The sequence below is a fragment of the Cebus imitator genome, unplaced genomic scaffold, assembly GCF_001604975.1.
Source record: "Cebus imitator isolate Cc_AM_T3 unplaced genomic scaffold, Cebus_imitator-1.0 Scaffold387, whole genome shotgun sequence".
NCBI lineage: Eukaryota > Metazoa > Chordata > Mammalia > Primates > Cebidae > Cebus > Cebus imitator.
In genome coordinates this window covers 498,393-514,406 of record NW_016107702.1, presented here as the reverse complement: position 1 = coordinate 514,406, position 16,014 = coordinate 498,393, and the positions used below count along the sequence as shown (strand labels likewise).

Here is a 16,014-nt window from a genome sequence, read left to right as displayed (position 1 = left end):
TTTTTTGTATTTTTATTAGAGATGGGTTTCGCCATGTTGGCCAGGCTGGTCTTGAATCCTGACCTCAGGTGATCCGCCCACCTCAGCCTCCCAAAGTGCTGGGATTACAGGCTGTGAGACACTGCACCTGGCTTAGAAACGAATCTTTAGTTTCTAGAAAATCTGAACAGACATTACGAGTAAACTTCATATTACTGTGCTTTTAGCGAAACAATGTTTTGCAAGTATTTACAAAAGAATGGAAATGTAACGCAGGAAACGCACCCAGGAAAGTTATATCCACATAATTCTAGAAGGAGAGAGGGATAAATTTGCAGGGGGTGAGATTTCCCTAGAACTTCTGGAGGAAAGTGGAAACCGTGTTTCAGCGAGCAGGTGGTGGCGGCAGGTAGGGAGGTAGCCGCGGTCTCCAGGGAGGCGGGGGCGGAGCAGGAAACGGTGGCGCGCGGGGCGGGAGGCGGAGCCGCTGGGAGCGCCGCAGGTACGGACTAGCCGGGCGGCACCTGCCGGGAGACCAGAGCGGACCCTCCCTCCGCGCGGAGCTGAAGTGAGGGGAAACCCGAGGCGTTCCTTGGAGAAGGTGGTGCGTCCTGGGGCGGCATCTGATGAAGAAGGACGCGGTGCCCCGAAGCCCCTGAGCTGAAAAGGCCAAAGAAGGGGCGGTATGGCGTGGCCCAAACTGCCCGCACCTTGGCTGCTGCTCTGCACCTGGCTCCCAGCAGGTGAGCCTTGGAAAACTGGCACCCACCCTGGGCCCAAGGAGACAGGAAGCCATTGTGGCCTGGCCTTGCAGAGCGGGCCGCGGGCAGGGCAGTGGAGGCCTGGGCCGTGCTCAGGTGGCGCTTGGCATGGGCGCAAGGAGGTGCGGGGACTGGATCGAGTTTCTGCCTGTGGGAACCTGTTGCTTTCCTCTTTTGTTAGCCCAGGCTCTTCCCAAACAGATGCAACTAAGAAACCTGGAGCCTTTGAGCTTCCCTTCCTGCAGTCATTAGGCACTTCTTGATCTGTGAAGCTGAACTGATAGCGGTAAAAGCACCATTCTTAAAAATTCCTAATTACTTTTTCCTTTCATCTGATATGGTGACAACCATACTGGCCCAGAAGTGCATATATTTCATTTCTAGGAGGTTATAATATGTCCTCAGTATATAAAGCAATGTTCGGCCAGAATCTGAATCTATTGTGCAGGACCACAACGTATGCCTCTGTGCTAACCATGTTCAATGTCACTTTCCTACTTTGATTGTAACCCGTCACTGGCCTAACTTTACCCCTTGCTCATCCCCCATCAGGTTTCCAACCATCTACCCTCTTAGGCTTCATTCTCTTACCCTCCACACCAATCTCCTCTGTACTTTGGAAAACATGAATTTGTGTATCTCCGTGTGTGTCTTGGAAATCTGACTCGTGTGTATCTGCACGAGTGAAACCAGGTAGGAAAGGATAGCTGAGGGGCAGAATGAACAGGCTCTTTCCACTTTTTTCCAATTAGGATGTAGGTGTGACTTTGCAAACAAGAATTTATAACTTCCCTTGGAAGCTCCACCCTGTTTGATTTCATTTTACCCATCCCCTCCCTTTAGGAATAGCCACTCTGTTACCTCTAATTTGTCAGTGGAAGGTCAACTTAGAGTTTGCTCACAGACCAATTTGACTCTTGTGTTTTTAGGTTGGGAACAGATGCAATAGGAAGGTGTGTAGGCAGAATGTTCTTTTTACAAGCTTGATAGGACATAAGAATTGCTCAGCTAAAATCAAATCTCATTCAGACAGGATTCTACAAAACTTAAGGGTAATGCTGAGAATAAAAGAGAGAGAGGCTTGCAAAAGGGTAGGGAAACCAGAAAACTGAAAACCCCAAGTCCCTCTGGCTTACAAGGTTTTCTGCAAGATATAGGTCCTAGAAACTGTCTGAAGTTGATAAGACTAGATGTTGAACACTCATGATGCACAGGGAAATAGATCAAACCTCAAACCTCAAACCTCACCTCAATTTATATCCAAAATTTCACTAATCACCAGCTCCGGCTATGAATGCAAATTTATAAAAATCCCACAGCTTTGCACAGTCGTCTCTCCTGTGCCTCACATGCTCATCTCAAACTTCACAGCAGCTGGGGATTTCTGAAGCTGCTTGAGCTACCTTTTTAGAAAAATAGAGTTCTGCTCCCACCTCTGCCCCTGGGTATTCTATCCCCAGAATTAAAACTTCGTAATCCTAAGCGAACCTCTAAACTCACTTTCACTTTATTGTTAAGAAATTGATATTTCAACTGTTTGACTCCAACACTTGGAGGGGAAATATATATTTTGGCAGATAGTTTCCCTATATGTAGGAATATAAATAAACTTCATTCAGCTATTTAATGTGGTTTGCATCAATGATGTTTATGTGACACTAGACACTGAACTGTTAGTGAACTGTTCAAAGCTTCCAGTAAATAACAATGATTATAGCACATATCTCGTAAAGCTTTTGTGAGGATTAAGTGAAATAAAGGTTTTAAAGCACTTAATAGACTGCCTGAACAAAGTGAGGGAAAGCTTACTCAATATTAGCCAGGGTGATAATAGTAGTCATGAATTAGAGCCAAGTAGGATTGTTTAAAGCTAACTTTAAGTAAACAAGTTTCTCTCTTCCTCCTTCCTCTATGGCTAAGAAAATGTGAACTATAATAACAGATGATTATCAGGTTGGAATTCGGAATCTGCCTCTTATTAGTTGTGACTTCAGAGGGATTACTTAAACTGCCTTCATCTAGAAAACAGGTGAAATTCTTGACAAGCCAACTCCCAGTGCCCCCCACCAATAAGGCCAACTATTGTTGGGTAGATAAAGGTTGAGCACAGTGTCTATGCCTCACTACACACTGCAATATGCACTTTGGAAAAACCTGTACTAGGGTGTGTTTGTTTTGGTCCATCACTATGATCCCTACTGTCTCTAAAGGAGAGTCAACCCAATTCTCTGATTAGCCTCCAAGTTTCCACAATTGCAAAGTATGAGGCAGTAGTAAAATTGTGTCATATTTAGGTCTTGCTGTTCACTGTGGCTTGGGACCCCTAAGGCCCCAAGCTTCTGAGGTTAGAGAGTCTTGCGATGTCACAGTCCTGTGCTCTGAGCTGTGTAGAGATCAGTTGTCAGAGGTATGTGTGTGTCATCTTCACTCAGGAAATACTGGGCATAAGTCCTTCTCTACTATCCCCACCTTTTCCTTAATTTTTAAGCCAAACTTCCCAAAGTGTCTGTCAAGATAAAATTTAAGATCAGGCTTCTTCTCTTGCTCTCAATATCTACCAAAGCAGTGCTTTCCAATTTTTTTTTCACAGCTCCCAGAAAGATCCAAGTACCTTGTGACATGTATGCACATATATAGAGTTTATAAAATGGAAGCAAAATGATCACAAAAATTTTATTACTGAGTTGAATAAAATAATAACAATTGATATTACATATTACCTTACTGATATTAAAATTCATTTAAAAATCAACCCCACATTAACAATATTAAATATAAACACCCTGTAAGTTGATTTTCTCAAAACCTGCTGCAAACTGCAATATGTACTTTGGAAAATCCTGTACTAGGGTGTGTTTGTTTTGGTCCATCACTGTGATCCCTCCTGTCTTCAAAGAAGAGTCAACCCAATTCTCTGATTAGCCTCCAAGTTCCCACAATTACAAAGTGTGAGGCAGTAGTAAAATTGTGTTATATTTAGGTACTTGCTGTTCACTGTGGCTTGGTGCCCCTAATGAAGCCTCTGAGGTCAGGGAGTCTTGTGATATTGTCACAGTCCTTGTGCTCTGAGCTATGTAGACATCAGTTGTCAGAGGTACATGTGTGTGTGATTCTCTGAAGGTTTTTTCTTCAGAAATCAATACACTTTTGGGACTGGATGCGGTGGCTCATGTCTGTAATCCCAGCACTTTGGTAGGCTGAGGTAAGCAGATCAGTTGAGGTCAGGAATTCAAGACCAGCCTGGCCAACATGGTGAAACTCTATCTCTACTAAAAATAAAAAAAAATTAGCTGGGTGTGGTGGTATGCACCTGTATTCCCAGCTACTTGGAGGGCTGAGTCAGGAGAATCACTTGAACCAAGAATAGGAGGTTGCAGTGAGCTGAGATCTCGCCACTTCACTCTAGCTTGGGTGACAGAGTGAGATGCTGTCTAAAAAAAAAAAAAAAAAAAGAAAGAAAGAAATATACTTTTAATGCACAAGTGATATGTGAATATCTATTCCTTAAAACATTAAAATAAGACTAAAGTAAGTACCATTATTGGCCAATAGCTCTGGTTGCCTTCATCCAATGTGAAAGTTTATTCTTAGAATGAAAGTTTAGTGTCCTGCTTGACCCCGCCCCCCTGCTCCAATTCTAAAAGGATGTGTGTCATTTGTGCTCTTGTGAATTTTTTTTTAACATCATAGTGTGGTGTCAACTTGCAGATCCACACAGCTATCAACTTGTATTATCTTTCTTTGGGAGATCAAACAGCTGACTCCTAAGTAATTATATCCTTAGAGAGACAGCATCTAGACCAGTAATTTTTCCAGGGTAGTGGGGGTGGAGGTATGGCCATACTGTAGACTTAATGAAATCTTATAAAGTTCCCTAATATATCTCAGGGTGAGGGGGTATGGGTGGTGGATGGGAGACTGTCCACTCAACTGCTCCCTTGCCTCCTTGGGAGCTCCTGAAGTACCTCCCCAGAATCCCAGCGTTCTGTTGAACACAGGTAGAAATCACTTTCAGCCTTTACCTTCCCCTCCCAGCCAGTTTTACAGATAAGGAAATGTGGACCCAGGGAAGTCATGTGTTTCAGGTTGACATAGTGGAGTTAGCTGGAGAACTGGGACCAGAACCCTGGTGTCTTCACCCTTTTTCCATTGCTCTCTCTCCTATTTCATACTGTAGAGCAGGTTTATTTTGTTTAATTGAATTCTGGTATACAGAAATAGAAACAGGTGACTGCTTCCTGGATGTCTAACTAAATGCTAATGTTTAAACGTCTTGCCCCAACAACAATGCAGTGAAACAAGATGTTGGATGATTACCTGTACACTATAATGAAATAAATTATTATTACCATAATAATGTATTATGAAGTCCTTGGGGAAAAATAAAATTGTGTATTTTAAGAATTGAGAAACCTCTGGCTGGGCATGGTGGCTCATGCCTGTAATCCCAGCACTTTGGGAGGCCAAGGCAGGTGGATCATTTGAGGTCAGGAGTTCGAGACCAGCCCAACCAACATGGTGAAACCCTGTCTCTGCTAAAAATACAAAAATTGGCCAGGCATGGTGGCAGGTGCCTGTAATCCTAGCTACTCAGGAGGCTGAGGCAGGAGAATCACTTGAACCCAGGGGGCAGAGGTTGCAGTTAGCCAAGACTGCGTCACTTCATTTCAGCCTGGGTGAAAGAGTGAAACTCCTTCTCAAAAATAAATAAAATAAAATAAAGACTTGAAAAGACTCTGACAATGTCCCCAGTTCTTTCTAGATCTCCCATTCTGCAACTCTTGGGATAAGGTGGAATCAGAGGAAAGCAATTTTGACACTTTATTTCTCATAACCAGTTAATCACCAAGTTCTGTTACTTAGTCCCAGGATCTGCCCCTTCTTTTCTATTTTAGGTGACAATTCTTATACTAGTCTACTTTAAGCATCTTCTTGACTCTAGTCCTGCCACTTCTCTGTCTACTTCCAACCATTCTCTGTGCCGATGATAGGTTAACCTATCCAACGACTTAATCATCCCTACTCTTATTTTAATTTTCCATCCAAAGAAGCTCCATTAGATCCCTATAGCTTATGAGAGTGGGCTAAAGCTCTTTGTTTGAAATTCAAGGCCAACTAATTCTGGGCTCATGACTTTGGAAGCCTTGTACCCACAACACACGCCCTCTTTTTTGCTTTTTGTCTGGCCATACTAGACATGGTTAATGTTAACCATTTTTCTGAAATTTTAGGGCACTTAAAATTTGTTCCAAGCAATTTAGTCTATCTTGCATGAATGTATCTGTTCTTTTGTTCAGCAAATGTTTAATGTCCACTAGGTGCTAGACATTGTCATAGCAAACAAAAGCAGTCATGGCCTTGCCCCCTGTGGAGCTTATTGTCTAAAGGGGATTCAAGTGAACGCAGAAATACAACTGTGACAAGACCAGGAAGGAAGGATACAAGGTACCACAAGAGCACTGAGTAGATGGATTTTGCTCAGTCAGGATACCCTCCCTGAAGGGATGATGCTTGAGTACTGAGGCACGATCAATCCAAAGCAAAGTAATAGCATGTGTAAGAGTGCTGGATAGGAGCTTAGCATGTGGGGGAGATGAGAAGAATGTGAGTTTGACTGAGTGAAGGAAGCCCTGGGAAGAGTGGTGGAGTTAAGGCCAGAAGAGTGGGTAGGATCAGATGTGCATGGCTTAATGGGTCATGGTAGGAGGTTTTGTGTTTATCTTAACAGCAATGGACAGCTGGTAGAGCTTTTTAAGGAGGAGGAATTGGGAGACTAACAGCAATGTGGAATCCACCTGGCAGGGAGCACCAGTGTAGGCATGAGTACAGTACTAGCTAAGTACAGGTGGTATGGAAGCTGGATGTAATAGTAGCTTGTGCTAGGATAGTACTGAAATTGGAGAGAGAGAGAGAGAGATTCTGGAAATATTTCAGAGATAAATAAACCCAATCTGATGATAGATTGTGTATTAGTCCCTTCTCACGCTGCTATAAAGAACTGCCTGAGGTTGCATAATTTATAAGGGAAAGAGATTTAATTGACTCACAGTTCTGCAGGGCTGGGGTGGCCTCAGGAAGCTTATAATCATAGCAGAAGGGAAAGCAAACATGTCCTCTTCACATGGTGGCGGGAGAGAGAAATGAGTGCCCAGAGAAGGGGGAAGATGCTTATAAAACCATTGGATCTTGTGAGAATTCACTCACTATCACAGAAACAGGATGGGAGAAACCACCCGAAAATCAATTATCTCCATCTAGTCCCTCCCATGACATATAGGGATTATGGGAACTACAATTCAAGATGAGATTTGGGTGAGGACACAGCCAAATCATTGATCAGACTGTATATGAAGAGTGAAGGAGAAAGAGATACCAGGATGATTCCTTCCTAGTTTTTGGTCTTTTCCATTCACTACGGGGAAACATAAGAGAGGCCCAAGTTTATATGAAAGGATGGTGATTTAGATTTTGGGCTTGATTTAGAATTTGAAACAACCAAGAAGAACTATCAGGAGCATTTGGATACATGTGTCTGTTTTAGTCCCTTATTGTACAGGAGTAAGATTTAGTATTCAGTGCTCCAGTAGTTTCTGATTAATAATGTAAAACTCATCCCTGACAGGAACTACTTTGTCTATGTGTTTTCCTGTTCATCATTGAATCTCCTACCAGGAGCACAAGTTCCAAGAGTGCAGAGACCCGTCTCTCTTATTTGCTACTAGTGTCTGGCTCAGAGTGGATACTCAATAAATGAATGAATGCGTGTGTTCTGGTGGTGCCCAAATTTGCATCTGCTCTGAGATTAGTGTATGGAGACATGAGTCACTAACCTGGGTCAATGACTTTGGGAAACTCCGAGCATCTGCCTCTCAACCAGGTCTTGGCCTCTCCCCCTGGTAATCAAAGGGATGTTAAGTTCAAACCACCTGAGTGGCTATTTATTTGACTTAAAAAAATTTTTAAGACTGATATTTTCCCCTTTTGAATAGGTTGTGATGAAGCATGGGACTGTCACTCGCTATTTATGGGAATATATATTTCTTTCCTGAAGTATCCATTCAAATAGAAAAGGCTTATTCCCTTTAGCTCACTTTGAGAAATATATTCTACTAGAATAAAAGAATGCATGTGAAGATGTACTTATATAAACATATTAATTTCAGTAATTGATGTCAGCATTGCCTGTAATACTTAAAAATCAGAACCAACCTAAATGTCCATCATTTGGAAAATGTGTAAATAAAAGTGGCTCATCGATAGAGTGAAATGTTCATGCAGTTACTAAAAAAAAAAAAAAAAAAAAAAAAAAAAAAAAAAAAAATAAAAAAAAAAAAAAAAAAAAAAAAAAAAAAAATTAGATCTGCATATATCAATATACAATATATCATTACTTTGAAGAAAAAGTCAAAAATCAATGTACATAATATGATTTTTTTAAAGAAACAGCATAAGAAAAGATGTGAAGGGATGTAGACCAAATTATCAATAGCATTACCTCTGGAAAGTGGAATTCATGGTGAGCAAGGAGGAACTTTTTACTCAATACCCCTCTCCACTGTTTGAAGTGTCCCACTTATTTATTTTGTATTAACAAAGGAAAGAAGGGTTTCTGTACAAAATTATTAAAATAAATTTGTGAATGTCCCTTAAATGTGTGAATATTCCTCAGAGGGTTAAATCTCAATCATTTAGAAAACTTATCCAGAAGACATGGTAGTGTAGTGGAGGTCCAGCTTTAAATCCAGCTTTGCTATTTACTAGCTGCGTGGCCTTAAGCAAGTTACTTAATCTCAGAATTTTCGTCATCAATGAAATTGAGATAAAATAAAGCTTATCTCATCAGTTTCCTGCAAAGTTAAAATAAGATAATGTAAAATAAACCACCTAATACCATGTCAAACAACATAGCAAGTGCTCAGCATATAGCACTTTCCTTCTCAGGGGAGGCTGAGGGTTGCATGCCAGACCTTGGTTAAACACATAATACCTAGACTCATTCCTCCCCTGACCCATCTGCTTTCCTGGTCTCTGTCTCTCTCAGCTCTCCCTATCCTTTCCTTCTTGTTTGTGACTACTCCCTCTTGTTCTTGTCTTGTTCCTTCTTGTCCATACCAAGTCCCTCTTCTCCTTGATTCCTCTCATATTTGCACTGTTATCTGAGGAAACGTAACAAGGACTGATGGTAAATATGCTTGGTGAGATAGCCTGCTCAGACATAAACTCTGATAGGACTGAACCTGTGTGCATTTTATTAACCTGCTGCATGGAGTCAGGGTGCCTGTATACCTGAAAAACACTCAGGAATCAAGAACTCCCATTAGTGTCAGTCCCAGGCCACTGCCCCTTGCCAGCAAAGACCTGCCTCCCCTCCCTGCCTACCATCCCTTCCAAGCAGGTCCCTTCATGGGAAAGGAGGAGAAGTGCCATCTAGTCCTTCAAAACAGTTCTTAATTTTAAAAATATTTTAAAATATATGCCTACATTTCTATACTGCGTGAGTATCTTCTAGAAACTAAAACTTCTTCTTGCCCAATCTAATGCTACGCAAGAAATGTGGAAGAAAAAAATGTTCAAAGACGTGCACGTATTTAGGAACAGATGGCATTTCGTTGTGAAGATACTCTGCCCTCATTGGTGTTTCCTTCTGTTTTAGCATAGGATGGTAGACCCCACTCAGCACAGCAGCCTGGCCTTGGAAAGTACCTGATGGCAGGAAACAGAGAACCCCCTTCCCTTTCTCTCCTCATGAGCTCTGATATCTCATCTGAAGTTTCCTTTCCACTTATGTGACAGGTCTCCTTCCCTTCTTTCACAGAGCAAGGCAAGCTGTGAATGAGTTTGCCAAGGTACAAAGGTATGAAACTTTTGAAGCTTTTGAGGCACCAACTCATTTTGCAAAGAGAAGACAATCATGATAGTTTACATTTGTATCATTTTTTCAAAATGCTCTTACATGCTGGTCTCAGTGGATCTGGAACTCCTAAAGTAGTCAAGATAAGTACAAATGATACAAATGATAGCCAATGTTTATTGAATGTCTACTATATGCCCAGCCCTTTGCTGAATGGGGAACTTTTTTTATACTCACCACAACCCTATAAGGCAGGCATTATTATCATCTCAGTTTTGCATACAAAGGAAAACAATCGTTTGAAAATAACTTGCTATGCCAGCTTCTGACTAACCCAATTCCCTTTTCTGACCCCCAGCAACTAATGTTGACTACAGTGTTGGATACATGTGTCTGTTTTAGTCCCTTATTGTACAGGAGTAAGATTTAATATTCAGTGCTCCTGTAGTTTCTGTTTAATAATGTAAAACTCATCCATGACAGGAACTACTTTGTCTGTGTGTTTTCCTGTTCATCATTGAATCTCCTACCAGGAGCACAAGTTCCAAGAGTGCAGAGAATAAACTGCAGAGAATAAACTACTATTTATATCACATTACCAATCAGCTAGTAGGGAGTGGAGACAGAATCTGAACTCAGGGAGTCAGGCTCTAGAATTAACGTTTTTAAGAGAAAATGATAGAAATGACAGCTAAGAAATTAGGAGTCAATGAACAGGGGAGGAGAAAATGCCACAGGATAAAGGAAATTTAAGAATAGAAGAAATTTTAAGAATTGGAAAGCTTGTGGTAAGCTTGAAAGAGCAAAGTTGCAACCAGGATGAGTATAATCAGGGAATTTCTCTTTTTGATCCTGTTCATATTTTCAGTCTGATTCTGCTGCTTTGGGTCCCTCCTTGAAAACTCTACCTTTTTAGTTCTGTGCATGCCCAGTGTGGTTAGGTTTACAGAGAAGTTAGAGGATATAGGAAAAGAAAGTGGGGGGATTTTTCTCTTTGAGATGGGCTGTTCTGCTACTGCCTTTCTTTCCCTCCCAATCTGGAAAATCCAGCTACATTTTAAGAGTCTGGCACTTCACTTCTACTGTGGAAGATCAAGCTTGCCTGCTTGGGAAAAGTTGGGATTTGGTGTCAGCAAGGCCCAAGCTCAAATTCTGACGCTGACACTTTTTAGGTATGTGATGTTGGGTCCATGGGGGTGTAGCTTATACTCTGAACTTTTGCCCACATATATGAGCAGGGCTGTTGCCCAGCTGAGGGAGTTTGTGAGAATTAGAGACAGAGAATGTACATCACCTGGTACATAATAGATGCTGAGGGCCAGCAGCAACAACTGAGAAGATGGGAGAAGAGTTAGCTGGGTTGTTCAATACCTCTTCTCCCAGAACTCGTGTGTGTGTGTGTGTGCATGTGTGTTTGTGTGCATGTGTGTGTGTGTGTTTGTGTGTGTGTGTGTGAGACAGGGCAGGGGGTGGAGGTTTGAGGTCTGTGCAGGATGCTGTGGGGCTGGCAGACCCCTGGAGAGAGTGTGAGTGAGCTCAAGATGGCTAGAACTTGTCAAACCTGGCAGATATCAAGGCTTGCTATTCACACAGGGATGAAATGGAAGAGAAGGTAAAAGAGTACCCAAGCAGCAAAGTTAGTGCTGACGTTGATAAAGGTGAGTTGTGTCACCCCAGCTGTGGCTTGCCCACAATGAGGGCATTCATGGAAGGGGAGCTGAGTGATCATCTTTCTCTCCATTTCCCCGCCTCAAAGGTGTCAGATTCTGCAATCTTCAAAGCTACCCCATAGCAACCTCTGACTCAAACCAAATTCCCTTTTCTGACCCCCAGCAAACCTGGCCTCCCTGCTCCCAAAAGCTCTACCTCTATACAAATAATGATGACTAGAATGTTGAATAAATGGCTATGTCAAATTATCATTTAGGCAAATAAAGAGCCTACATGTTCTTTATTTCACTGTGTCAGAGTGACTGCACCGATTATATTTAATTATAGCCTGGCCCCCAGCTCCAATTATTTGCAAACTTCTGAATACCAACTATCTTTTATTTAAAGAATAGCCAAGCTGAGGCAAGAACACTGCTCAGGAACAGAATCTCGACTCTGCCAGCCTTAGAAAATAAATGACTACAGACAAGTCACTTAAATTTCTAAGCCTCAGATTTGTTATATAGGAAGTGAACACAGCTAATCTTCTCTCAGGAATCAAGTATAGTATATATTTTAAGACGCTGTTGAACCTAAGATTTTATTTAGACCACAAATCAGTGTTTTCCTCTTTCTTCTCATCAGTACGTGTGTTATGTAACAAAATAAGCCAGTGTTGACAATGGCATTCTATTCATTGTGAAAATCTTATCTGTGGCTGTTTCTACTGTTCAGATAAAACTGTGGTTGGTGAGATCTTCAAGGTCTATTTCAGGTCAGTTCTGGAAGAAAACAAACAAAAACAAAAAACAAAGGGGTGGTCAGAGAGGAGGAACAAGAACCAAAAATTAGATTAAGAAATAATCCAGGTTAAACTTGAGATGTTGGTCACTGGCCCTTCCATTCTAATTGGCCTGATTTCTGGGAATCTATAGCTTATGAAGACAGCAGTTGTTTTCCCCAAAACGACTCAAAGTTTATTTTAAAATGATATTTTTTCGTTTACAGTTGAGTGGGTAAGTCATCCATATTCCTAAAAACACCACTTTCCCCCTGTTACTGTTCTTCAGAAAAGACTTCAGTGATGATCCATAGACAAGAAATTGACACTGGAATGTGATTTAGACTTCACCCCATCACCTACTTCCCATTCACCACCACCAGCCCTGCCTTATTTGTCTCCTTGTCTTCCATAAAGCTGGAGACACAGCTAGATTGGTTTCCTCCAGGTTGCCCAGGTAGCTGCCCTTTCCTGATAAGGCTCTTTGCTCCCTCCTTTCTTGCTTACTGAAACAGTGAGTTTCTCTGCCTTCTTCCTACTTCTCATGTGTAATCTTAATCCTACCTGCTTCTTGGAGCCTAGGTTAAATCTCTTCCTTTCATGACATCTTTCTGCCCACAGCTCACCCCTGCACTGCTGCAGAGCCTCTATCAAGCACATCTGTCATGGGGCATCTGCATCACAGCCCAGTCCCGGAAATAGGTCATCAGGTCATTTCTGTGAGTGCCTTCTGATACAGGTGCCCATCAGAAGTTTAAGAGGACAGTCTTATAAGGGCTGTGACCAGTAGGTCAGGCAGGACCCAAGAATCATGTGATTCTAGCCTTCGAGACAGGCCCACCGACTGCTCTGTAAGATAATGACTATATTTTCTTTGTTTGTGGGAGAAACTCAGTCCAAATGAAGGTGGCTCCCCTTGAAAACTCTGTCAGAGAAAACCCCAACTCCAACCTTTTTCTCCTTGGCCCTTGTAATAAGGGGAAAAAGGGAAGAGACTCAAACACTAGCACTAACGTGGCAGTGTATGTACCAGGCTTCATGCCAAGGACCAGAAGTGGATTATCTCATTGCATTCTTGCGAGGATCTGATGAGGCTAGCACTATCATCATCTCCATTCATGGCTCAGAAACAAGCTCAGAGAGAGTAAATAACTTGTCCAAAGTTCAAGTAAGTGTTAAAGTTTAATTTGAACCGAGCTATATCTGAGCCTAAAGCGTGTGTGTGTGTGTGTGTGTGTGTGTGTGTGTGTTTGTGTGTTTTAAATCGAGCTTACACCAATGGTTCTCAAAGTAGGTCCTCAGAGCAGTAGAATCAGCATCTCCTGGAAGTTTGTTCAAAATTTAAGTCTATCGCTGGGTTCAGTGGCTCACGCCTATAACTCCAGCACATCAGGAGGCTGAGGCTGGAGAATTGCTTGAGGTTAGGAGTTCAAGACCAGCCTGAGCGACATAGTGAGATTTCATCTCTACTAAAAATTTTAAAAGTTAGACATGGTGATGCATGTCTATAGTCCCAGCTACTTGGGAAGCTGAGGCGGGAGGATAACTTGAACCCAGGAGGTCAAGGTTGCAGTGAGCCATGATTGTGCCTCAGCACTCTAGCATGGCCAATAGAGGAAGATTGCATCTCAAAAAANAAAAAAAAAAAAAAAAAAAAAAAAAAAAAAAAAAAAAAAAAAGAAGGCCAGGTGTGGTGGCTCAGGGGCCGGGTGCGGTAGCTCACGCCTGAAATTCCATCACTTTGGGAGGCCAAGGCAGGTGGATCATTTAAGGTTAGGAGTTCAAGACCAGCCTGGCCAACATGGTGAAACCCCATCTCTACTAAAAATACAAAAGTTAGCTGGGCGTGGTGGTAGGTGCCTGTGATCCTAGCCATTCAGGAGGCTGAGGCAGGAGAATCGCATGAACCCAGGAGGTAGAGGTTGCAGTGAATCATAATTAGCCCAGGGAAGAGAATGGAGCAGTGACAGGTAATATGGAAGAGTGCTCCAGACTGAGAGAGCCACACCTAGAGAAGAGAATGGTCTTAGCATGGGAAGGATTGAAGCAAGTTCAGAATGGCTGACGCCTCAGGTGGGAGATGGGGCGTGAAGGGACATGGGGCAGATGAGATGGGCAGCAGGCAGACCTAATGGGCTTCGCAGGCCTGGTCATGGAGCTTGAAATTTATCCTTAGGAAATGGGAAACCATTTTAAGAAGAGACATTAAGTGAAGAAAAAAATATATATGAGCGTGTTACTTGAGTACAAATGTGGCCCTATTTCAATACAATTATTTTATCGAATTGTATTGAAATAGTGGGATGTGTCATCACTGTTAATGCACTGTGAGTTCCTGGGAGTTTTCCTCACTCCGTTCTTCCTATATTCCCCTGAGGCTGCTGAGCACATTCTCTACCCCACCCCACCCATAGCCTTCCCAGGGAGTAAGAAACCAGACTTTGCTTGTGAGCTCCCAGCCAGGGTCAGGCAGGAGGGCAAGCCAGGTATTGACACTGTGTTCTTACTTCTCCTTGTATTTATTTGCCATATCAAAAAACTTACCACTTTATTATTTTGATAATTTGTTTATTGCTTTTCTTACCCATGAACTGACATAGGTCACCTTCAGCATTGTCTCCTGCTCTTGGCTTTAGGGTGTCTGTCCTTGCTTGTGACGGTCCAGCACACAGAACGCTATGTTACCCTGTTTGCCTCTGTCGTCCTCAAATGTGACTACACCACCTCTGCCCAGCTCCAGGATGTGGTGGTGACATGGCGCTTCAAGTCCTTCTGCAAGGACCCTATCTTTGACTACTACTCAGCGTGTGAGTATCCTCACCCCCTTGGCCTTCTGTGGGTCCCAGACACCTCTGTGACCCACTGCGGTTAGAGTTTAGGGATTATTTAGGATCACAAATCTTTGTAGTGAGGAGAAGCCACAAAGGTCACCTAACGCAGTTCCTCTGTTTTATAGACAAACAAACCGAGCCCAGGTAGGTGAGATAATGTATTCAAGGTTACATGCTAGTTTATTTTAAAGTTTTTGTCCTGCTTTGTTCTAAAAATATTTAAGGTAACTCAGACATTAGGCGAAAGTCCTGCCTCCCAGTCCGTTCCTGGTTCCATGCCAGTGTACTGAGTTGATGATGCAGACCCGCCTCCCGTCACCCCCTCCAACTTAGAATGCAGGCAAGAAGATTCTACACTCAGCACAAATGACTAATGGTCATTTGTGAAGCCTCTTGCTCCTTGCTACATTCCCTTCTTCAGTCTGCCTTCAGGGAGATGGTCATTCCTCTGCTGACGAAGCCCCCTAGTGCCCTTCACTGTGGGAAGTCTCTTAATGCTGCACAACGCCTGCTTAGAGTTGGCCGGTCCTGCCTTTCAGTGACAACTGCTCCAGGCATGTGGGTTGTGCTGTCTGGATCAGAGCTCTTTCCCAGTTGTCCATTTCTGCCCTCTCTCAAAGAACAAAGGAACCCAGAACCACCCCACTGTCAGCACCAAGACAATTAACCTTTTGGACATTTTGATAATAGAAGCAGACACCCTGTTTGTAGGAAGAAGTAAGCTTCCTGAGAAGAAGCCAAGGGAGCGGGGTGGGGCATCGGTCTTTACCTTTTTGAGCCCTTGAGCTAATGTCTCACAATATGATTTGAGTAGAATCTCAAGAGCTGTCTGAGCCACCCAATGAGCCTGACATTGTCCCCAAAGGACTCCTTTCTAAATTGAGGCATGTTTCCTGGGGTTTACTCTTAAAATGGCTGGGTTAAGTGGCCAGGGAGGAGAGGCTAGGGAAGCAGGCATTTGCCAGATTTAACGGCTCTCAGACCTTATATTTTAAGGGCAGGTGGATGAATCCCATTGGAGCAGAGAGAGGCTTGGGTGACTTTGAAAATGAGAAAAAGGAAGTTGGAGCAGGAGATGGGGTTACAGCTGGCAAATGATGGCCTGTTTAGGGGGTAAGGAGTCTGGTTGCTCAAAGTGTGGTACCTGGCACACCAGGGAGC

General features: G+C 42.8%; 1 protein-coding gene across 1 annotated transcript in view; it reads left to right on the top strand.

Annotated features, from left to right (window-relative positions):
• Window positions 1–470: 470 nt before the first annotated feature.
• The window catches only part of ILDR1 (immunoglobulin like domain containing receptor 1), a 32,576-nt gene continuing 17,032 nt past the window's right edge, over window positions 471–16,014 (top strand). The window contains exons 1-2 of the mRNA XM_017508165.2: window positions 471–722; window positions 14,659–14,829. Of these exons, the coding sequence (XP_017363654.1) occupies window positions 665–722; window positions 14,659–14,829 (229 nt within the window). The 5' untranslated portion in view covers window positions 471–664. The remainder of the gene's footprint in view (window positions 723–14,658; window positions 14,830–16,014) is intronic.